Source organism: Quercus robur, chromosome 3 (assembly GCF_932294415.1).
Source record: "Quercus robur chromosome 3, dhQueRobu3.1, whole genome shotgun sequence".
Lineage (NCBI taxonomy): Eukaryota > Viridiplantae > Streptophyta > Magnoliopsida > Fagales > Fagaceae > Quercus > Quercus robur.
In genome coordinates, this window is record NC_065536.1 from 9,879,924 (window position 1) to 9,904,804 (window position 24,881).

Consider the following 24,881-nt stretch of genomic DNA (forward strand, 5'->3'; position numbering starts at 1 on the left):
GACAATTATTAGACTCATACTTTTTACCGACCATTCTTTGCGGTAACTTTTGAATCTTGTAATTTTGTTTAAGTGCAGAATAGAATAGAGTTTAGCAAAATGATTTTGTTCGTAAAAGTAGTCATCGATCGCTTTATTTTTTTTTTTTTTTGGTAAACAGTCATCGATCGCATTTTCTACTTGTAAAGCTGTCCTTTTTTTTAGTAGAAAGATTAATAATTAAGTTTCTAACGTGATGAATTTTGGGAAATCTTTTAAATTTTACTCTTTTTTTTTTTTTTTTAAGTCGATTTACTTTAACAGATGGGATTCCTATCCAGCCTAATAGGGATAATCTAATTTTTCTATAGAGATTAATCCAAAATGTATAGAAGGGAGAAACATAGAAAGTTAACTATAAATAAATAAATAAACTAATTTTGCTTTTGTAACATAAGATAACCTGCGCAAAACGCATATGATAAAGCTAATTATTTATGTTAAATTTTCTAAGGTTGAAATTCAGCCAGAAATATTAAATTCAAAATCATTTTAGCCTTGTTTAAAAGCTCTAATAAGATTGAAAAAAATGCGCTTGGAGAAATTAGCCCGGCCACTTGGTGATATTTTTCAACTCTGTGATAGAATTTAACTTTGAGAATTAAAAATAAATAAATAAAAGGATGTTTTCATTCTCTCTAACCTATAAGAGAGAGGGAGAATGTTTTGATTTTTACCAATTCTATATGTGTGAATCAATTAGCTTCATTCATTTTTTTGCATGTTTTAATGTTCTACCTTATATGTTGTCTAATTTTTTATTTTTTATTTTTTGGGATAATTACATATTACCCACCTGTGATTTACCTCTAATTCTAAGTGCCTACCTGTGGTTCAAATTTTGACACTTTGCCCACCTGTGATTATCTCCGTCTATGTGTCGTGTGCCCACCTCTCCCTCACTGTTACTCTAACATAGGAAATAGATAAAAGTCACTCCCATCCAGATCAAAACACTCACTTTTCCAAAAACCACTCAGTCACTCTCATCCGGCTTGCTCATCAAAAATCACTCAATGTCACTCCTAAAAATCACTCAAAATCACTCACTCACTCACTCCCATCGTTCATGCAAACCAAACCGAGGAAGACAGCTTCTCCGTTCAGCTGTGGCAGGAAGACTCACTCATAGGTATCGCGCTTCACTTCACTTGACTGGGATTTGAAAGCTTGAGGTCATGCATGCAAACCGATTTGAGGAAGATCAAGATTATTGCCTCTGTTCTGTTCAGCCATTACAGGTAGATTAGGATTTTGCGTTTTAATCTTTGAAATCTAGGGTTCTAAATTGGGTCTTAAAATGCCGGTGGTGGGTTTTAAAATGCCGGTGAGTGTTAAAATTCCTGTGGGTTTTAAAATTGGGTATTCTTTCTTCCAAATTCGGTTCTTGCTTAACCATGGAACTGGTTTATATCTGCATTTTCTTATTATTGGCTTAACAATTATGAATATATCTGCATTTTCTTATTACTTTAAAATAAAGGTCTATGGCCCATCAACTTTTTTAACAATGTGGTTGTAGCATGAGTAGTTGTTACTAAATTTAGATAAGTTGATTCTTGCCACTTGTAACAGATTTGTTGGTCTATAAGCTTGTAACAAATTTTTGCTATGTCTTCATCAACTGGCAATGGCACTACAACTAGTGGTTTCTACCGTGCCGGAGATGGTCATTTATGTACCCTTGAGAATTGTGCTCTAAGAACAAATCGAAAAGCTGGTAATTATGGAAGAAGATTCGTTGGTTGTAGTCAATTTAATGTAAGTAACAATTACATTGTTGTATTTGAATTGAATTGAATTGAATTATTAGTTGTGATTAATTGTGAACTGTGAAATTAATTGTTATAATTGTAATGCTCAGGTTGGTCCCAAATGTGGCTTCTTTCAGTGGGTGGATAACGAAACTTGTAAGAGTGACCGTGAAAGGATAAGTATGCTTGAGAATGAATTGCAGCTTGCAAATCAGAGAGAAATGACAACTAAGGAAATGGAAGAAAGATGTAACCGGAGGGAAAGCGAAACTCATGAGCTTTATGTAGAAATTAGAAAGAAACTTAAGAGAGTGAGAGATTGTACAAGATGACACTAGTTTTGTCATGGTTATTTTTCATTTTTGTAATGTTGTTGTTGTGTTTTGCCTCAGTGAACAATAATGTAAGAGTGAGGAACCTTACTCTGCCATGATGCTTGCTGGGATATTGAAATGTTATTGGGTAATTAAAATGGAAAGTGTTGTTTTTGTGCAAATATTCTTTAGTATAATTTTTTTTTTTTTTTTTACTTCATCCTGTGATTGATATATATTGGCACAAAGTGTTATATGGAAATGTTAATAACATAATAACTTGAATGGAACATGTTGGTTCAATATATACACCTGTGTCAATGTACACCTGCCTATAAATGGAATATGTTTTACACATACACATGATTTGTTGCACACCTGCCTATAAATGGAACATGTTTTACACATACACATGATCTGTTGTGTGAATACATACACCTGTGTAAATCCACCAAAAGAACAAGACGAGAAAAATAGAGTCCACCAAAAGCACAAGACAACAAAATACTTTATCCTATTTCAATGCACATTAACATTAATAAAAGTGAAGAGTCATTGAGCACATCCTGTGACTTCACAAAATAAAAGTGAAGACATTAACATCCTGTGACTTTACAAAATAAAAGTGAAGACATTAACAAAATACTTTATGTCACATGCATACAAAATTGCCAACATTATTTTTGGCACATCCTGTGACTTTACACATCTTCCAATTAAAACCCAACAACTAGTCCACTAGTGCTTAGACATACACATTTCCAACCGAAATTGCCAATATTGTTTTTGACACTTGACATATACATTAAACAAGTGAACTATAATAAAAAAGTGGTTGAAATTTTAGCATCTTCCAAGTTTGTCATTTACTACTTTAGGTGCCCTTGCCAGCTACATTCTTGCCCTTGCCAGCTGCATTCTTGCCCTTTCCACCAACTGGTTAAAACTTTCTACCTTTAAACCCCCTAGCAGCACCACCACCACTTCCTTGACTAATGCTCACAGATGCACTTGGCTGCATAACCAAAATCCAACAGTTAGCAAGATGATCCAACAATAGCAAGTAAGAGGAAAAAAATAAACAAAATAGAACAAGCCAGAGGTGCCTGAGATGGTAAAGAATCTCATGTCTCTCTAGGGGTATGGAAGCTCGGTTGTGAGGATGAAGAGAACCAGTTGGCCTTAGATCTAGTTGGAGGTTGAGTTGCAGCCTCAGATCTATTGTTTGGTGCAGGTTGAGATGTAGTCTGACCAAAAGCTCTGTATGCACTCTGAGGTCTAGTACTTGGTGGCTGAGATGTAGTTTGAGGTATTGCAGTCTGCTTTGTTTTTGTAGATTTACTGCCTTGTGCCTACAAAGAGGGTAGTACAAGTTACATACACATGAAATACTTGAGGAAATGAATATAGTTCAAAGCATGGAAATACTTACAGCTGCTGATTTAGCAAGTCTATCTCTTCTCTGCCATGGAGTTTCACTAGTGATGCCTGCCTTGTACACTCTTGCATTATGTCCTTCTTTCTTGCACTTCCCACACTTGATTGTCTTGTTCATCCTAGAAACTCTATAAGGGTTCCTTGGCTCTTCAGGATCTCTTTTTCTTTACTTTGGTGGTCTGCCAGGTGGTTTATACACATGAGGAGTAACAGGAGCAGGTTGGTTAGTCTTAACCCACTCAGACTGGCCAGTCATTGGCTGTATTATCTCTTTGTAAGTTTCAGCAAATGTCTCTTTTAAGTAATAAGGATGCACATAGTCCTCCACTTTCTCCAGGTTCTTAACAATAGCAGAGATCCCATGTTTGCAAGAAAGTCCTGTCAAATCCCAAATCCTACAGTTGCATGCTTTCTTAGCCAAATCAACCACATGTCTCTCACGACCATTATCAACCTCATACATGAAGCTGCCTGCTAGAGTAGCACTGAAAGGTATAGATTCATGTTTTAACTTCTCTAATTTGTCTTGAATATTAGGACAAACTTTTCTAGTGTATTTTGCTATACCTCTTATCTTTTTGTATTGTTTGGTCATGAGCCTAACTCTAATCCACTCCAACATTGCTAAAATTGGCTTATCCCTAGCTTCTAAAATCATGGCATTAAAAGACTCACTTAAGTTATTAGCTAAACAATCACACAAAGCTCTACTACTAAAGTGAAACTTAGACCATTGTGCAGGGTTGATGTCAGCAAGATACTCCCATGCCTTGACATCCAAATCCTTCATTTCCTGCATTCTTCTCTCAAACTCCTTGACTGTTGTGGCTCCAGCACATCTCCACAGTGCATCCTTCAACTCCAAGCCCTTATGATCCACTTTGAAATTATTATAGATATGCTTCACACAATATCTATGCTCATAAGTTGGGAACAACATCTCAATTACAGGTATAAGGCCCTAATTCATATACAAAACAGAACAAGTAAATATGTTAGTTAAACATGTTGAAATGAACTGAAGTATGTATTATTGAACTTTAAATATGTGGGTTAAATATGTTAGTACAATTGTAGGTCATACCTTTTGTCTATCACTGATGAAGACCAGATTAAGTTGCTCTGGATCCCCAATGCCATCTGAAAACTGCTACAGAAACCATACCCATGAATCTTTGTTTTCTTGCTCAACAACAACAAATGTAACTGAGAAAATATTATCATTTGCATCTCTAACTATGGCAGAAAGTATTTGCCCCCCAAATCTGCCTTTCAAGTGGCACCCATCTAAACCAATGATTGGTCTACAACCTCCCAAAAACCCAAGTTTTTGTGTATTATACCTATACATTCTCTTAAATTTTGGCTGTGCATTTTAATCTTCCATTTCAGTTTGCAAAATAACCCTACTTCCTTTATCATTCAATCTTATCATCTCTGCATAATCCCTAAGTTTCCCATATTGCAGTTGTTCATCCCCAGTAATCAAGTCAGTAGCTTTCCTTTTTGCCCTATACACTTGACTGTAACTTATGTCAACTTCAAGTGCTTGCTTCACATGATGTTGAACACCAGCCACTTTCCAATTGGGGTTTTTGTCAAGCTCATGCATAAACTTCTTTGCAACATAAGTTGAAGTCACTTGGCTGTGTTTGAAGGATCTAGGGCAAGTGCACTCTAGATTGAATGTTTTTTTTTGGAATGTCAACTCTTCAGGTAGTTGAGATGCATAACACCTCCATCCACATTCATTGATGCAATAAACTGATATATTCTTCTTCTCATTCAGCTTGAACTTGATATTTACTGGCTTCTTTATCGCATATTCCCTCAATGCCTTCCTAAATACTTTAGAGTTTGGAAACTTCATTCCTTTCCTTAACTCTGGCTTTCTCATGTCAGTTTGGACATTAAACTCAGGTTCTTTTGCAGCTGGTGCTGGCTGATCATCATCAGACCCTACTAGACTTTCCATGTCATCTTCAAGAGGTGGGTCAATCCATTCACCCTCTTTAAGAGGTGGGTCATTGTCAGCTGCAGTATTCCTATGTGGGGCTGCATACACATGTACATCCTCATGGGTAGATGGCCCATCATCTCCTTCAGAGGGCCTATGTGAGGCTGCATGTGTAGATGACCCATCATCTACATTTCCAAATACATCATCATTAAAATCTGGCCCCTCAAACCCTTCCTCTAACCAATCAATATCATCTCCTTCAGCATCCACATTACCTCCCTCATGCACATCATCATCACTCTCACCCACCTCATGCACATCATCATCATTTGCTACTTCCTCATTACCAAATAGTTGTTCAACTGCAAGTGGCTCCTCACCACCCTCAACATATAGTGTTATCTTATCTATAGGCCATGCAGCATGGATCTCACACATATAAACAACATCATCATCTCCATTTATAAGCCTTAACCCTTGCTTCAAATTACCTCCAGGAATAAGATAATGATATCTACTTGTACTAAGTGCCCCCACATCACAACAAATATCTTGTATTTCAAAATAACTAAGTCTATCTGGGTCAACATTATCAACAAAAGAAGTACTACCTCCTAAATATACCAAATATGGGTTTCACACAAACTGCCCACCATGATGAATCTCAAAATTGAATGCTAAGTTAGCCATCTGCATATAAAACACAACAGAATAAATGAAGATGATAAAACTTATAAATGAAAGATGATCAAAGCCTTAAAGCATACATATAAAAATGAGGCATCTAGTTCTATTGTTAATAAAGACTCAATACCTATATGGATAAGAGTAGTAATAAGAGCAGCACCATTAGTTCACTGGTCCAAGACCTAGAACCAGTCTTGAGCAAACAAGGTCCATTATTATCACAAACTTATTTCAAAACAGAATTGAGCAAACAAGAGAACTCAGAATGCAGTTGGACTTATTTTAAAAATGCATATATAACCATCTAGCTTATATCATAATTGACTGAATAATTATTTCAATAAAATCATGAGCATTATTCAACTTTTAAAGGGAATGGAGGGTTTTTAGTTCACTGGTCAAATTCATAATTAGTTCACTGGTCCATTAGTTCACTGGTCCATTAGACACTAACTATAACATGCTGTCTACAACAGACTCAACCAGTAACATTCTAATTAATCTGAAAATCAGAACCAATGATCAATTTGGTGACAGAAGTAGTAAATCAAACTGATTTCAAAATGACAGAAGCAGTAACCAATGATCAAATTGATTTCAATTTGGTAACATTCCACAAAAACAATTAAACAATACAAATCACGGTAGAGAGAAAGCATACAACAGAACAATCATGAGCATGATCGGGTGAGGGAGAGGCGGGTAATACTAAACAGAACAATCATCAAAGCCTACAACATAAAAAAATGAGGAGCAATTGTAAAAACAAAATTGGGTTTCAGCTGGAAATTTCTCCGACTCTGTAAAAAAAAAAAAGGGTTTTTAAAACCTACCACCGGCACCGACATTTTAAAACCCACCACCGGCATTTTAAAGTCCACCGGCATTTTAAGACCCAATTTAGAACCCTAGTTTTCAAAGATTAAAACGCAAAATCCTAATCTACCTGCAACGGCTGAACAGAGCAGAGGCAATAATCTTGATCTTCCTCAAATCGGTTTGCATGCACGACCTCAAGCTTTCAAATCCCAATCAAGTGAAGCGAAGCGCGATACCCATGAGTGAGTCTTCCTGCCACAGCTGAACGGAGAAGCCGTCTTCGTCGGTTTGGTTTGCATGAATGATGGGAGTGAGTGAGTGAGTGAGTGATTTTGAGTGATTATTGGGAGTGACACTGGTGAGCAAGAGTGACTGAATGGGAGTGACTTTTCAACTATTTCCTATGTTAGAGTAACGGTGAAGGGGGAGTGAGTGAGTGAGTGAGTGATTTTTAGTGATTTTTGGGAGTGACACAGAGTGATTTTTGGTGAGAAAGCTGGATAAGAGTGACTGAGTGGTTTTTGGAAAAGAGAGTGTTTTGATCTGGATGGGAGTGACCTTTCACCTATTTCCTATGTTAGAGTAACGGTGAGGGAGAGGTGGGCACACGGCACATAGATAGAGATAATCACAGGTGGGCAAAGTGTCAAAATTTGAACCACAAGTAGGCACTTAGAATTAGAGGTAAACCACAGGTGGGTAATGTGTAATTATCCCTTATTTTTATATTACAAATGGTTATAGAATTATGAAACTGGATAAAACCTTTATATATATATATATATAATTCGGTAATTGGGTAGAAGATGTTAATCAGTTAAGTTACAAGGTGATTGAATATAAGTTTAGTTTTAGTTTGGTTATAGCATTGAATACACATATTAGACTTTCTTTCCAAAAGTGTAAGGAGAAATGTTTTTAATATATTTTTCAGTTTTGTTTTATTTTGTTTGTATCGTATGTAGGGTGCAATAAACAACATTAATTTCTTAATAGGTGGTCACCTTGTGTGCTGGTGGAGGTGCAGCAGCTGCTTACTCATGAAGGTTTTATGGGTTAAGACTGAATACTTGAAAGCCCAAATATTTGGACCCAGGTAATATTGAGAAGCCCTCCTTGATGTTTAAACAGCCCGATCCAGTTTATATATTTGGTTTTTTTTTTTTCTCTGGTAAAAATAGCCCAATCAGCTTGTGAGCTCAGCAAGTAGTTTCAGCAACCATAGGGTTTTCATTTGTTGATTATATAGTACAAGAAAGGAATTAAAAATTTTTTTTTTTGAGAAGAACAGAAAAAGAAAATTAGTAATACAAGAAGCACCTATCTTTGATGGACTTCCATACCCATGGAGGCTCATTAATTGTTTAGATGATATAAACAAATTCTTTGATCAAATAGATTTGAGATGGGATATTTGTGCAGCAAATTACAAATAGTGCCAAGGCCCACAAAGCCATTTAAACCTGGTTAGGCCCACAAATGCTCAGGCACTCGTCCCATGAGTTTGGTCTATGTAGTTGAATTAATATATGAGAGCAAAGCTGGGCCCACCGATCAACCCTCAAGGCCTTTTGTGTGGGCCACAAGTTTGGTGAAATCAAGCTTGAAATAGAAGCGAGTTACCAGTGCAATTTACATTTCAAGCGGACATATTATCCACACATTTTGCTTCAGAGACTGAATACCAAATAAACAAAAGCATTTCCAGTTGTGAAATTAAAGAGTTGTCTTTGTCCTACGGCCCAGACCTACTGAAATTCATAACCAGCCAAACATTTTTCACCATTTTGTAGGAAAGGAACAATAAGCAAAGGGATTACAGGGGCATCCAAAATAGAGAAACAAAGACTGAAGCAACATTAAAACAACATCAAATAGAACTTTTAACATAATGTTCACCATAATTTACTTTATATACATTTTAAAATTCAAACAGGTGCACATAAATAGTCTCAAACGTTCATATGAACTTTGATTTTCAGGCCCAGTAAGTCGTGAGTAAAAAAGCTAAAAATCACCAAGATTTCAATTGTACAAAAATAAGCAGTTTGGTCAATGGAACACATCTTTGGGGGAAAAAGAAGAAAATTGCAGCTTTTAACCGATGCTCTAGTTAATCAAATGAGACCGATTTCAAATTCTGTGAGCAATATGGAAATGTCACAATATGTTTGAACTTTGAACGCAAAAGTGCATCTTTTGCTGAGTCCAAAATAACTTCTTCCGGAGAACATTGTTGGGGTAAAGCCTTGGTGCACAGTTCTTCCTTGCCAAATTATTTCTTAAAGCACTTTGAATCCTAGCAATAGCAGATATCAAAAAAATAAATTAATAGAAACCAAAGGAACTTGATTTCAATAGAAATGAATTAATGCCTCATATTTCTTTATAACCATTGTTTCTTGCTTGACTGCTAGCCATTGTTATTTTATTTGTTACCAACAAGCATTCGATTCAAAAACTTTTTCAACATTAAAATGAATTCCCGGACCAGCACCTCCATATGATTTTTTATAGATCTCAAACAAAGGCTGGATTATACCCTCAATGTCTTTATGGTAGGTTAAGCTCCATAATAATTCCAAGACTACATCAAAGATGACAGGAAATTCATGTCATGTAAGTTCAAAACCACTTTCCATGCAAGGCTTTAATGATGCCTTAACTCTGAAGATCTAACTTAATGAAACAACCAAAATTTTGTCTAGGACAACAGCTACTCAGTATATGAAGCAGAAAATTGGTAATAATCCATTTATTATTCCTAGAATGTTGAATCAACAACTATGCTTTTGTATAAAAATATGCATCCATATTTTTCTTGAATATAGAAAATGGCAAAACTACAGAAAATATAAATTTACTTTACAACCTGTTATACAATAAGTCACCTACTGAATAAAATTTTTCTTAATAGTAGTTGTGAATAATTCCAATATATAGGCTTTATGAATATTGTTATTTTCGTAGGTGAAAGAATTATAGAGAAAATGCATCAAATTGATTCTCATAGGCAATCTGTTTCACTAGCAAAGCAACTATAGGGAGAAAAGTGTGAAGTTACTACCTTTCAATATTCTAATATGAGCGAAATACTGATGCACCAGAAGATACTGGAAGAACATCCTAAGCAGCAGTTGGCCAGTTGCCCTAAAGCTGAAGATATCCTCAAAAAGGTACTGGTAGAAGATGAAACATGTGACATTCAAGCATCTTGCATTGTATTAAACAAAATCTGCAAATGGAGAGTTTACAAAAAGGATTCTTATTCTGACTTTTAGGAAAGCTATTAGGATTGAGATAAGTAAGATCAAATTTTTCCTTGTAGATGCATAAGAAGTACCAGCATTTTTTTGAAGATACTCCACTATTGTCTGGTTTAGAATTCTGACCTTCTCTCATATATGCATACAAAATCAAATCATTGAGAAACTTTACCAAATTTAAACAAAAGAAAACAAGAGAAAGTTGGGTGTTTGCTTAACAGAAAACAATTAAATCTTAAAGGAGCTGTATGAACCTTTCAAAATCCTGGACTGCATGATCCTTCAAAAATCAATTCAAATCTCAAGGATTAGAGCAGTCCCAACCTATTTCCACCAGGTATCATGTTAACAAGTAAGGAAAAGAACCTACTACAAAGTTTCTAATGCCATGTTTTATGCCACTATACATAAAAACACTCCTGATTAATTTTGGTTTCTCCAAGACCAATTATTTATACTTTTTTTTTTTTTTTTGATGGTAAGAAAGAAAAATATTATAGAAAAATGTATAGCAGGAAAAATATACAAGGTTCACAATAGTGAACAAAGAGTAAATTAAAAAAAAAAAAAAAAACAGTCATTAAACTTTTCTAAGAGACAAAAGAAAATCTATAAGTGTAGAACAATCGGAGAGTCCCCAACACAGAGACCAATCAAAGAGGGTCTGTTGGCATACATCTAACAACTGAGCTAGAGATTTCTAGTATTCTCAAAAGAATGCCTATTACGTTTAGTCCAAATAGTTCACATTAGACAACATGGAACCAAATTCCAAATATCATAATTATGTTTCCCAAGCCAATGACACCAACAAAATAATAAATCTGCAATTGAACTTGGTATGAACCAATCAATCCCAAACTATATGGTTATTTATTATTTTATATTTCAATTCATCCATTTTTTATAATTAAATGCACAACGCATAATCCATCTGAAATTGAGTGCATTTCTAAACTCTATATTTCATGCTATGTTTTTAATCAATGAAGCGACTGAACAGCCATTCTAGAAAGCATAGAGATTTCTGCACTAAAATCTCCCACAAATCTAAAAAAACATGGTAGAAGCCCTAAGCAAAAAGAAATAATTTAAGAAAAAAAGACCTGATTACTTTTTGAAACGATCTAAGAACAGTGTTTCGCCAATATCAGCAAGTGTGACTATTGAATTTGTTCATACACCTAATCAATAAATAAACCACATATATCACTTGACCAACTTGATTTTGAGATACTTTATGTGCAGTGATGATAAGAATTATAATAAGGGTAGTTAACAGAGATGAGAGGAGATTGGTATCCAGTTAGTGGATATGTGCCTAAGCAATTGAATCAGAATTTGCCGTTTGAAACTGACGAGAATACAAAGGCAAGTTCCTTAAAACATAATCAGCTTGTTGACATCCTTCTCAAATAGCTCATAGTCATGCCTTGCATGTTGTTCCCAGCTCTCCATTCCTTTCAGCTAATGCACCCTTATGTCAGCCGCACAAAATTCCTCAAAATCCAAATTTCTATGTTGAATAGAAACTAATATACACACAGATAGACAATCAGCTGCCACTCTTGTCATCATATGTTTTTAGGAAATAAAATTTTCAAATAAGGTAATCAGTTACAATAAATAGAAATATGATTTTTGACGGCAGTACCATGGTGGCATAATCTAGGGCGTATGAATCCTTCATTGAATTGGGGGAATTCCTCATCACACCCTGTGAATATGAGAATAGAAAAACATCTGTCCGTCTTAAAGTTCTCCATAGAGATGAATCCACTAATGCTAGCCTTAATAGTGTGAATTATCTCACAGATAAGCTAACTGAGCTACCATTAATATCTTTTTGAACAAGTAACTCTGGAATGCAGCCAACCATTGATCACTGGAATAGAAATTGTCATTACAAATCAGACTAAAATATAAATACTAGTATATGACGGGCTTTTTATCCCTTGTTGTAGCTTCACATCATTACGTTTGGTAATAAAAATTATTTCAGCTTCCAAAGGATCAATTGTAATAGAAATTTTTTATTTATAATTGAATCATTTACCACCAATAGTAAAGTCTGCTATTCGCCAAGGACCAAAAATATTTCTTTTAAAATCGTTCTTTCTTTCCATATGCTGGATATAGTTGAGTGGTTAACAGAGCCTGCTAACTTGAGAATAAGGCAGATAGAAAGGAAAGTAATGGATTTTGCACGCTTGTCTATCTCATTGTAGAAGACTAGCAGTAGGAAAATTCATTGAAATTAAAATGTTGTATATTTATAATACGAGTATTGACATAAATAAATGATTTAGAAACGGGAGGAACACAGTGGAAACTATACAAAGTTCAATATGGGGACAGATTATAACTCAAAAGACAGGAAAACAATGTCAAATTCTCATCCTTGAATAATGGAGGTGGGATGGATGGTGAAAACATCCTTCATCTTCCATTGAATATAAAAAGAAGAAGAATACAGATAAAGATGTGGTATAGTTATTTCCAAAAGGGCACAATGCAGAAGGTTTAGGCCGATGCACTGGAATCTAAATCACCCATGGAAGAAGCCACATTGCTAGGTAAAGAATTAAGACTTAAGCCTCTGTTTACCCATTGCAGCTTGCCATTTAGTGGCATCTTTTTCTATCACTCTTACGGATGTTGGAGTAATTTAAAAACTGCAACTTGAGAGTTGAGACCAAAATTCTATAATTGTCAATATGCCAAAACTATTGTCTTTCAATTCTGTCCAATCTTGCCATTTATTTAATATTTTTTTATTTTCCAAAACAATGTGGTTTGATGAAATTAACAATGGAGATTAAACAAGAGGATTACATTAGAAATGAATTGAAGTTAAAGATAGAAATGGGGAAAAAAAAAGTAACAAAAAAGACAATTATTAATGATAACTAGGTTTTATATATTTGCTTGATGGTATGGTAGCAATACAAGTATACAAAAATCCATAAAATAATGAAGAAAATTTGGCTCTAAACTTGTCTAAAACTGTCTTCCTTTAACTCACTTTGTGTCAATTAAACAGATCCTCCATGTATTGTTTAGTAAGGGTGGTCCGGTGCGCAACTCGGTGGGGCGTCAAATGCCTCTAAAAGAAACGTCGGACGAACGACGGGTGGTGGGAAATGTGCCCGAGTCAACAACGCCAGTAACAGAGCCTTGGGTAAAAAAGAATGAGACAAAAACAGGGGATCAGGAGTGTCAGGAGCAAAAGGGTAATCATGAGAAGGGAATGGGCAGAAGTCTCGAAGGGCAGCATGAAGGTATCTTTCCTTTCTCAAGTAAGGAAAAATTGGAAGCTGGAGGAGGTCAAAAAGAGTTAGAAGAAGGGCTGCAGAAGGTGACAGGGACGTGCCATGGGCTGGAAAACAAATTTGACTTCAAAATGGCGCCAAATGGGGAAGGAAAAACAGGTGTAGGTTGTGGGGGAGATGGGCCCGGCCCAATGGCATTATGTTTTGATGAGAAAATGGGCTGGGTTGCAGAACCTTTGGGCCCAAAAAGTGGCCACTGGAAGAGGCTGGCCAGGGAAGTCCGTGTAGACAATTCGGAGAAGGAGAAAGGCCCAATGTCGAAGAAAAGAGAGAATCCCACACCCATTCAAGACCTGGAACCAAACAACAAAACTCAGAAAAGAACAAAAGTTTCTGCCCAAAACAAAACTTGATACGGATGGCGATGAGGCGGTGGCTGCGGAGCAGCACCGCCGAGCCCAATGAGGGTGTTATCATGGAACTGTCGGGGTTTAGGGTCATCCCCGGCAGTCCGGCTTCTCTCCGACGAAGTGAGGTCAAAAAACCCAACTTTGGTGTTCCTTATGGAAACCAAAGCCGGAGTGAATCGGATGAAAGGTTTACGGCAGAAGTTGGAATTAACACAGGGCATTACGGTACCAAGTGATGGGCGAAGCGGGGGTCTGGCGATGATGTGGCATGAGGGTGAGGCGGTGTGCTTGAAGAGCTGCTCAAATACCCACATCGATGTGGTGGTGCAAGGTGAAGGCGGGGCAAATCCGTGGAGGGCAACAGGCTTTTACGGCCAACCCGACGCTAGTAAAAGGTACATTTCTTGGGATCTTTTGGTGGCTCTGAAAAATCAGTGTGACATGCCTTGGGTGGTATTTGGGGATTTCAACGAAACTCACCCCGATGAAAAGCTGGGTTGGTTGGACCGGGATGCAATCCAAATGCAAAATTTTAGGAATTGTTTGAGTTATTGTGGATTGTTTGATCTGGGTTTTGTGGGGCAACGATTCACGTGGTGCAATGAAAGGTTTGGGGAGCAGAGAACGTTGGTGAGATTAGATAGGATGCTGGCACAGGTCCGGCATGTCTCTATGGCAGCATCAGACCACTGTCTGCTTGATTTGTCGCTTAGGAAGAGCAGTCCCTCAAAGCCGAAGAAAAGGAGATTTGTGTTTGAGGCGATGTGGGTTAGGGACGAAAGGTGTAGAGAAGTGATCGAGTCGGCGTGGGAGTCTTACCAGGACGTTACAAAAGATAGCATTGTCGACAAAATCATAAGATGTCAAGCTCAACTTAAATGGTGGAACCAGCGAGAGTTCGGGAATGTGAATACAAGGTTGAAACATTTAAAGGAAAGATTGCAATTCCTAGAAGCACAGAATCTGCTCAATGAGACAGCAAGCGAAATCCGAGGATTAAGGAAAGAAATAAATGAGACATTGCAAAGAGAGGAAGTGATGTGGAATCAAAGGTCAAGGGCACTTTGGCTGAAGTGTGGGGATAGAAATACGAAGTTTTTTCATGCAGCTGCTTCTCAATGACGAAAGAAAAATAGGATTGATGGGATTACTGAAGAAGGGGTTCGGTATGAGAGGCAGGAGGATATTGAGAGGGTGATTCTTGGGTACTTCTCAAACATTTTTAGCTCGAACCATCCAAGCTCTTTTGATGCATGTTTGAGTGCAGTGACGCCTCGGGTCACCCAAGAAATGAACTGTGAATTGTCGAGACCTTTTAGGGAGGAAGAGATTAGAGTGGCATTGAACCAGATGCACCCAACAAAGGCTCCCGGCCCCGACGGTATGTCTCCAATTTTTTTCCAAAAATATTGGGATGTGGTGGGTCAGTCTGTAGTAAATTGTGTTCTCAAAATTCTGAATACGGGTGTTATGCCGAAGGGCTTAAACGAAACATACATATGCCTTATCCCAAAAGTTGATTGTCCTCAAAATATTACTGAATTTAGACCAATAAGTTTATGTAATGTTGTGTACAAAATTGTTTCCAAAGTGCTTGCGAACAGGTTGAAGAAGATCCTACCGAATGTGATAGATGAGTCTCAAAGCGCATTTGTCCCGGGAAGGCAGATCACAGATAATGTGTTAGTGGCATTTGAGACGATGCATTGTATCAATCAAAGGAGGAAAGGCAAAAAAGGTCTGATGGCTATTAAGCTCGACATGAGCAAAGCCTATGATAGGGTCGAGTGGGCTTTTTTGGAGGCAATAATGAGGAGATTGGGTTTTCAGGAAGGGTGGATCAGGCTGATCATGTTGTGTGTATCCACAGTTTCCTATTCTGTGCTAATCAATGGGGAACCAAAAGGCAATATCATTCCAACAAGGGGGCTGCGACAAGGGGATCCGATATCCCCCTACCTTTTTCTACTGTGTGATGAAGGCTTAACTGCTATGCTGAGAAGGGAGGAGAGGGAAGGGCTGATAAGCGGAATTTCAGTGTGTCGAGGGGCACCTAGGATCTCTCACCTCTTGTTTGCCGATGATTGTATAATTTTTGGGGAGGCATGTGTAAAGGAAGGAAATAGGGTGCTAAAGGTTCTATCAGACTATGAAAAGGAGTCGGGGCAAAAATTGAACAGAGAGAAGACGTCGGTCTTCTTTAGCAAGAATACATGTGGAGCTGTCCAAGAGGAAATAAAAACTAGCTTTGGGGCACAAATTATTCATAAGCATGAAAGGTATTTGGGATTGCCTACCCTAGTGGGGAGGGGAAAAAAGAAGGCGTTTAACCGTATAAAGGATCAAGTTGGGAGGCGGATAGAGGGGTGGAAGGGTAAGTTGCTATCTGCAGCAGGAAGAGAGATTCTTATTAAAGCGGTGGCTCAAGCAACAACGACATATACTATGAGTTGCTTTAAACTTCCGGATTCCCTGTGCAAAGAGTTAAACTCCATGGTTAGCCAATTTTGGTGGGGGCAAAGAGACAAAGAAAGGAAGATGGCGTGGATGTCTTGGGAGAGGCTTTGCACACCAAAATCGGAGGGTGGAATGGGGTTTAAAGATTTAAGGGCCTTTAATATGGCGCTTCTTGCAAAGCAAGGGTGGCGGCTTAAGCAAAATCCAAATTCTCTTTCCCATAGAGTGTTTAAAGCCAAGTACTTTGCGGGGTGTTCATTCATGGAGGCACAGGTAGGAAAGAAGCCATCCTACGTATGGAGGAGTATCATGGCAGCAAGGGAAACCATCGAGGTTGGCTCGAGGTGGATTGTGGGGAATGGGAAAAGCGTGAAGATTTGGCGTGATAGGTGGCTGCCTTCACCAGAGACATTCAAAGTGACGAGTCCCCAAGGACTGGGCACGGAGCTGGAGAGGGTGGATCAACTCATTGACAGTGAGTATGGAGGGTGGAAAACAGATTTGATCAAAAAGACATTCTTTCCTCTGGATGCGGAAAAAATCCTTAGTATCCCTTTGAGCCCACGGCTGCTAGAGGACTCTGAGGTGTGGGCTTGGTCAAAAAATGGCCTTTTTACGGTTAGGAGTGCTTATAGGGTGGCCTTAAAGCTGTTGCAGAAGTCAGGTTCCTCCTTAGAAAGAGGAGAAGGGTCAGACAAAGATAAAATGTCTCAGTTTTGGCAAGGAATTTGGAAGCTGGAATGTCCAAATAAAGTAAAACATTTCTTTTGGAGGGCTTGTAGGGATATCTTGCCAACTAAATTCCTTTTGGCTGCAAGGAAAGTTTGTACTGATGACAGGTGCGACATGTGTGGTGGCTCTGAGTCTTCTGGTCACATTTTATGGGACTGCAAGTTTGCAAAGGAGGTTTGGAAGGAAGCTGAGCTCGGGCTGCTTGTGCTAAATCACCCAATAAGGGATTTTGTGGATGTAGTTTGGGCGTTGAGAGAAAGAAAGGTGGATTTGGATTGGGTTTCTTTTGCTATTACGGCGTGGCTCATTTGGAACAATAGAAATAGTTTCAAACATGAGGGGAAGTCCAAAGAGGCGAAGAGAATTGCTAAGGAAGCCCGTGAGCTGGTGAAGGAAGTGCAAGAAAGTTAGAATCCAAGTTCGCAGAGAATGGCATTGGGCTGCAACCAATGGAAACCTCCGTCAAAGGGGAGGTATAAGGTAAATGTGGATGGGGCGGTATTCGCGAAGATAGGGTGCTGTGGTGTTGGGGTGGTCATTAGAAATGAGGAAGGACTGTTAATGGGGGCAATGAGTAAAAAAGTTCATTTCCCCCTTGGGGCCATGGAGGTTGAAGCGATGGCGATGGAGGAGGGAATTCAGCTGGCTAGGGACTTAGGACTGAAGGATATTGATATGGAAAGTGATGCTCAAGTGGTAGTGTTGGCTGTTGGAGGAACTGACCCAGGCCCGTGCTCAATACAGAAAATTGTGGAAGGGGCGAAACAGGGGCTGTCTGCTTTCAGCTCGTGGAGTTGTTCTCATGTGCACAGACAGAGCAATATGGCTGCTCATCTTATGGCTAAGGAAGCTAGTAATGTACAAGAATGTCTAATTTGGGTGGAAGATACCCCCAGTGTTATTGTATCTCAAATTCATATGGATGTTACTGCATTGGACAGTTGTCCTAAGTAATGAAAGTTTAGTACTGGTTTACTATCAAAAAAAAAAAAAAAAAACAGATGGCTCTATTTGGCATGTGTGTATAGTTCAAGGAGCAAATTGTCAAAATAAAAGTTTAGGAACACGTGCACATTGAAAGTTTTGGCAATGCCATGGATTTAAAAAAAAAAAAAAAAAATTTATTAGAACATCTATCAATTTATTTATCTAAATCAAATCGTTAAATCCCTTATGAAACTCTAAAAAATCAAATGACTAAATTTTTGTGAAATTTATTTATTTTATCATTATCTATCTTATATTTTTTCTGGTTGAACTATACTTTATAACTAATAACTAATTAAAGACTTGTGAGTTGCATTGTTTTTGTCATGAATTTATAGAATAAATAATTTTATTGAGAAATAATAACTAAATTTAACATAATTCCGGTAGCTGCTTTTCAAGAAGTTCATTTGTTTTAATAGGTTCCTGTATTCATTCAAATTTCCAAAAGATAAAGATATATCATATTGCAGTTAGGGCATTGAAGTTTGGGTAGTTCTCTTCTCAACACACAATTTGTTTTGACCAATAGTTACTGAACAGTATGCCGCCAATTTGTGTGCTACATCTCGAGTTTGCACGCCATCTTGCAAAGGTGATCACGCAACATCTAAACTGCCATTTAGGGTGCGTTTGAATCGGCTTCAAATCAATTCCAGAAATCAATTTCCGGAAAATCACTACGTTTGGCTGTCACGGAAAATATCATTTTCCGGAAATTGATTTCCTGTTGACCGAAATTTTCACCCTTGACCACGGAAATGAATTTCTGCCTTCATTTTCACTTCAAAGGATTTCCGGAAAAAGAGAGAGAGAGAGCGCGCGCGCGAGAGGAGATCGACGCTTAATGTAACATGCTTCGCGACGACGGCGATCGACCAGTCTGACGACGGCGATCGACGCTTCGCGAGATCGCGCCGTCGATCGCGATCTCGCCTTCGCGAGATCGCGTCGGATCGAGATCGCGATCGACGGCGCGATCTTGCGAAGCGTCGTTCGCGAGATCGCGCCGTCGATCGCGATCTCGCCTTCGCGAGATCGCGCCGGATCGAGATCGCGATCGACGGCGCGATCTCGCGAATGCGAGATCGCGACGTTGTTCGCGATCTCGCCTTCGCGCGATCTTGCCTTCGCGAGATCGCGCCGGCGAGATCGCGATCTCGCGAACGCGATCGGGATGACGTTTTCTGGATTTATGAACGCGATCTCGCGAACGCGATGACGTTTTCTGGATTTTTGTTTTCTGGGTTGTGGCTTGTGTCTGGATTTGTGATTTCCTTTCTTCTTTTCCAAACACTAGAAAATATTTTCTGAAAAATATTTTGAAATGCAACCAAACACACAGAAATATTTTCCTTTTCCAGAAATTAGCATTTCCGGAAAATATGTATTTTCCGAAAAATGTTTTACGGCAACCAAACACAGCCTTATTAAAGCATCTACACTGGTGCTTCTAAAATCTTCTAAAATGCAAAAAAGGACAAAATTTACACAATTTTCCTTCAAAATTGCCCACATTAATGGGCGTAAAAATATGCATATTTGCACCATATGCAAAATTACTGTAGCTGTGTATAATATATATATATATATATATATATTTTATCTCTCCTCTGTCAGACTACTTCATCCCAACGTTCACAACAACCCAGCAAAACATAAGAAAAAGAAGGAAGAAGCCGAGGATAACCACCCAACCACCAATTTACCACCACCACCACCTAACCAACACCAACACAAATCATTTGAACAGTTGATAATCCACCACAAAGTTGACCCAAAATCAACGGAAAATTAAACCAGAATCAACACAAGCAACTAGAAAACCCAACTCAAAATCAAGCCAAACACACCAGAAAACCCAACTCAAAATCAATCAAAACTCACTGAGAAACCTAACTCAAAAACAGTCTAAACCCACTGGGAAACCCAACTCAAAATCAATTCAAACCCACCGGAAAACCATCCCAAACCAAAATTAATTCAAACCCACCGAAAAATCAATTCAAAACCACTGGAAAATCAAAACCAAACCAAAAACCCACGTGAAAAAACCCTACGGAACTGCTACAGCTGCCGATCTACTGCCACTGTCGCCACTGATCTGCTGCCGCTACTACCGCCGATCTGCTGCCGCTCTGCCACCGGATCTGCCGCCGTGTGTGAGTATTTGAGAGAGGAAAAGAGTTGAGGGAGGAATGAGAGAGAGACTTTTGGATTAGACTGATGAAAGATACGGTAACTGAGAATTAATAAATAAGTAATAAAAAAAGAGAGATATTAATAAGTAATAAAAATAAATAAATAATATTATTTAAATAGAATAGATCGTAATTGTGGGTGTTTTGGAAAAGTGATAATGTAAAATAGAAAAAGTAAGTTTTTTTTTTTTTTTTTAATGTAAATACTGAACTTATATTAAACTTCAAACCAAAATAGATACATCATGGATTAAAGCTTGCTCAAGAAAGTAAGGATTACCTTCCATCTAAGTTTCAAAATTAATAATGCCTAAAGCATATTTAGCTAATAAATAGGCGGGTCTATCTCTTAATGTGAGAAAAATAAACCCTGTAGCAGGACCCACAAACCATTAAAACTCCTCTGATCACGGATTCCACAGCAGCATGTGTAGTAGAGAGTCCACGTAAAGCATTAAAGACCACTAGTGAATCTCCTTCCAACTTAAAATCATAGACACCAACCTCCCTCACAAACTTCACACCTTCCTCCCAAGCCTTTACCTCAGCTTCCAATGGACCCAACGGAGCATTGATTTTCTTGCTTATCGCAGCCACCACCTGACCATACGAGTCACGGATTAAAACCCCAACTCCAACTGATTTCCGCGAGGCAAAAACTGCTCCATCTACATTGACCTTATACCGTGAAGCAGACGGAGGAGCCCAGGCCACCACTTGGTTACGAACAAGCTTTGGAAGGCCCATGTTTGCTTCATTAAATTCCTAAAGGCACTGCTTCGTCGCATGGACTAACTCCTTCCCATTTTTCTTCTTGCCTCCGTGTCTAACTTCATTCCAGTTGTGCCATACCGCCCAAGCAATCATCATCACCTCTTTGGCCGAATCCTCATCTAGGTTTTCAGACATCAGTAACAACCACATCAAATCTTGGAAAGACCGAACCCTGTGCAGCTTAAAGTTAAAATGGAGCTTCGAATTCTACCACATGTCCTGAGCTCGACGACATGACCACAACAGGTGGCCCTCCGATTCAGCTTCTTCATTGCACTCATCACACCGATCCTCATGTATCACTCCCCGCCTCACCAAGTTTACTTTCGTGGGCAAAATTCCTTTAACTGCTCTCCAGGCAAAATTCCTTTAACTGCTCTCCAGGCAAAATGACGGACCTTACACTTCCAAGCGCCACAGGTTCCTCCAAAACTTACGGGTTCTGCCATTATCTAAGCTTGAGCCACTTCGTTCAGCCCTTGCTTGATCCATCGCTAACCTGTAAGCACTGCGCACACTAAAAACACCATTAGAAGATAGAGCTCAAATCAGCTTGTCCTTTGGTAGCTGTAGGCTTATGGGAATGCTTTTAATCAGCTCCGCTTCATGAGGTAGAAACACTGCATCTAAAGCTCCACCTTTCCAACCAGCCAATTCCGGATCAATAAACTCGCTAACCCTTGTATCTTCATGTAGGAAAAGCTTTGGTGAGATATTCACCATTCCCCACAGACCACCTAAGACCTTGCTGCACAATGAATTGAGCCGCCATAATACTCCTCCAAGCATACGAAGGATTATGATCCACAGAGGCATGAACAAAATCAGTTTGGGGAAAGTATCTAGCTTTGTAAACTCGGTACACTAGGGAATCCTTCTTAGTTTGCAACAACCAGCCCTATTTAGCAAGCAAAGTAAGATTGAATTGTTGCAACTCTCGAAAACCCATACCACCCACATCTTTAGGCTCGCAAAGTAGAAAAAGTAGATTCTTAGTATAAAATAGACAGAAAATTTGACCAGACCAATGCCGTTACTCTTATAGAGAAATTCAGGGCATTCAAAAATATGATATCTCTTATGATATTATGCTAGGCGTGACTAGTTGGGAGTAATTATTCAAAAAGAGAACATGAATAAATTATTATAGTTTTTTTTTTTTTTTTTGGGGGAACAAACTCACACATATAAGGAAAAGAGAAAGATGTTCTAACTTCTAACACAAACGCGCACCACAAACTCTACTAAAAAATTATGATAACTTTTAAAATTTTATTATGGTACTTGTGTATTTTAATCTTGAGAAAAGTTAACTAGTATCCTAAAGATATTGATTAAAAAAAAATTTAAAAAACTTTTTATGAAAAAAGTAATAAATAATTTATTTTTTAACAGTTTTTATATTTCTCATTAAAGTTATATCAATACTTTTTTAAAATGGCCCATCAACAAATGTTTTAAGGGCTTATTTTAATTGGACCCTTTTTATTTTATGCTTTGGCCCCTTAATAAACAATCCTTGATTCATTCCAGCATACTCAACCAAAAAAAAAAAAAAGGGAAGCAAATTGCAATTTGATACAGAAACTTTTATTCTATTTATTAAAGGAGATAATGAGCCACTTGAACCTAAACTTTTGGCGTTCGAAAGCCATGTTTTTAGTGCCATGATCAGAGCATCAATATCAAACCAAGCTTGATGCTATGTTCACAACTCACAAGAATCACAATTAGCTTCTGTTATATTTTTGGGCAGCCCATCCAAAAGTCTCAAAAGAATACTGAGTCAGTAAACATAAAAAAATTTGGATCCACAGAGTCAGCCCATAAACTTGGTCCCGATGGTTTCGAATTAGCACTTGAAAATTTGTTAGGCCCACAAATACTCAAGCGAACAGCCCATGAATTTGGTCTATGTGGCTGACCAAATAAACATTTGGGAGCAATTTAAACTGGTCCCACAGATTCAACTCCAAAGGCCATTAAAGTGGCCCACAGTTTAATGAAATCAACCAAATAAACAAAAGCATTTTTGTGAAATTAAAGACTGATTGGGTTCCATTTAGTTGATAAAGAACTATAATTAGGAGCAAATGTTATAAATTTAAACTCTCTATTTAAAAGAAAAAAAAAATACTTTGCTTTGTCCTCCTACCTAGACCTATTGAAAGTCATAATGTGGCCCACAATAAATGTACTGCTAAAGATAATCTGAAAAACCATAAAGATATTCCGAAAAACCATCTCACTTTTTTCACCATTTTGTAGAAAAGAAACATTAAGCAAAGGGATTACAGGGCCATCCAAATCAAAGAAACAAGGATTGAAGCAACGTTAGAGCATTCTCATCAACAATTGTAAAAATTTTAACATTTATAATCTCAAAACACTACTTTTACAATTTTAACATCTCATTTTACAATATACCAAACATCAAACATTCTATTTTTTTTACAACTTCATTTAAATATATTTTTTTAATATTTTTATTCATTTTTTTTTTAATTTCTCACCATCCCTCTGTCTCTCTCTCCCACTATCTCTCCATCTTTCTCAACCCATGGCACAACCCACACCCATGGCTAGCCACTGCCAGCCACCACCGCAGCCCAGCCTCACCACAATACTAACAGCCACAACAGCCACCACCCACCCACTCCGATCTTAACCCCAACCAAAACCCACCACCACTAGACGTGGCAAAACGGGTGGGTCAGTCGCAGGTCATAACGAGTTGCAGGTCGGGTCGTATTTTTCAAACAAGTTTTTTTTTTTTTTTTTTTTTCAATTACAAAAATAAATCAATGACAACTTGTTTAGAGAGAATGAATAAAATTAATTAAGCAGATGAATTGCACTTAATGCCACTTGTTAATATTCTTCCAATTTTGATAGTTTTGATCATGACAAAAATTATTTATAGTCATAAATTCATGATGAAAAAAGTCTTCAATGTTAATAGTTCACTATCAAAATGCATATAATTACAAGTTTACATCTTCAAAAAGAGATAGATCTTAAAACAAACAAAACAAGTAAGCCCGCAAAGTAACAACTTGTTAATATTCTTTCTTTTGGATGTTTTTATGGTTTTTTGAAGCATGAAATTCTTTTATTTTATTATTAAGATTTGGATCTTTTGGGGGTGATAGATTGTGAGCAAAGGAGGAGCTCAGATTAAAAAAAAAGGAACAAAGTTTTTTGTAGCCTGGGTGAAGGCAGATTTTTTTTATGGACGAACGAAGAAATTCTTTGTAATTCGTAATGGCTCTTTATCATCAGACCAAGATGCCATTTGGTATTTGGTGTAGGTGGGGATTGAACCCCAAATCACTTATTCAACCATCATAGATTTTACTAATTGAGCTAACCACTAAGTTTAGTCAATTTGAATGTGTATGTTATAACTTATAAACACATGCTAATTTAATTTATTTCGTTAGCTAGTTAAATATTGTTATATAAGTGATGAATAAATTAGTCATTAGTTGAATGTATTCAAAATTTATAATGAATATACACTTTGAATATGTATACCTATAGTTGTGTGTGTGTGTGTGTGTGTGTGTGTGTGTGTTTTATTTTATTTTTTTATAATCTCTATATATTAAGACGATTCAAAAAGTTAGTTATGGTTTCAAAAAATGTCAAAAACACCCCTAATCTAATTAGATAATCCTTATTTCTAAAAAATAAAAATGGGGTTAAAATTGTAATTCAACAAAATTCAAAAAAAAAAAAAAAAAAAACTACTAGAGAAATTTTTTTTCCT

At 37.6% G+C, this 24,881-nt stretch overlaps 3 protein-coding genes across 3 annotated transcripts; 1 reads left to right on the forward strand and 2 right to left on the reverse strand.

The window, feature by feature from the left end:
• Window positions 1–4,919: 4,919 nt before the first annotated feature.
• On the reverse strand, window positions 4,920–12,155 carry LOC126719219 (uncharacterized). Its single transcript, XM_050421800.1, has 4 exons — window positions 12,090–12,155; window positions 11,931–11,993; window positions 6,151–6,194; window positions 4,920–6,027 (listed from the first exon to the last, which is right to left on the reverse strand). Exons 1-4 carry the CDS (start codon window positions 12,153–12,155, stop codon window positions 4,920–4,922), a joined length of 1,281 nt encoding a protein of 426 aa, XP_050277757.1.
• Window positions 12,156–17,576: 5,421 nt separating this feature from the next.
• On the forward strand, window positions 17,577–18,101 carry LOC126719220 (uncharacterized). Its single transcript, XM_050421801.1, has one exon. The coding sequence runs from the start codon at window positions 17,577–17,579 to the stop codon at window positions 18,099–18,101; it is 525 nt and encodes a 174-aa protein (XP_050277758.1).
• Window positions 18,102–18,506: 405 nt separating this feature from the next.
• LOC126719221 (uncharacterized) lies at window positions 18,507–21,082 on the reverse strand. The gene is made up of 2 exons (XM_050421802.1): window positions 20,726–21,082; window positions 18,507–18,560 (listed from the first exon to the last, which is right to left on the reverse strand). Exons 1-2 carry the CDS (start codon window positions 21,080–21,082, stop codon window positions 18,507–18,509), a joined length of 411 nt encoding a protein of 136 aa, XP_050277759.1.
• Window positions 21,083–24,881: the final 3,799 nt, after the last annotated feature.

Excerpts from the sequence above, each read along its gene's own strand:
- LOC126719219 (XM_050421800.1), bottom strand. The coding sequence starts at position 12,155 with ATGGTTGGCTGCATTCCAGAGTTACTTGTTCAAAAAGATATTAATGGT. Across the intron at positions 6,195-11,930 it reads CCCTAGATTATGCCACCATG|ATGGCTAACTTAGCATTCAA; the intron begins GTACTGCCGTCA and ends TTTTATATGCAG. Across the intron at positions 6,028-6,150 it reads GAGATTCATCATGGTGGGCA|TACAAGTAGATATCATTATC; the intron begins GTTTGTGTGAAA and ends GGGGGCACTTAG.
- LOC126719220 (XM_050421801.1), top strand. The coding sequence starts at position 17,577 with ATGGCATTGGGCTGCAACCAATGGAAACCTCCGTCAAAGGGGAGGTAT.
- LOC126719221 (XM_050421802.1), bottom strand. The coding sequence starts at position 21,082 with ATGGGCCTTCCAAAGCTTGTTCGTAACCAAGTGGTGGCCTGGGCTCCT. Across the intron at positions 18,561-20,725 it reads TGATCAGAGGAGTTTTAATG|GAACCTATTAAAACAAATGA; the intron begins GTTTGTGGGTCC and ends GAATGAATACAG.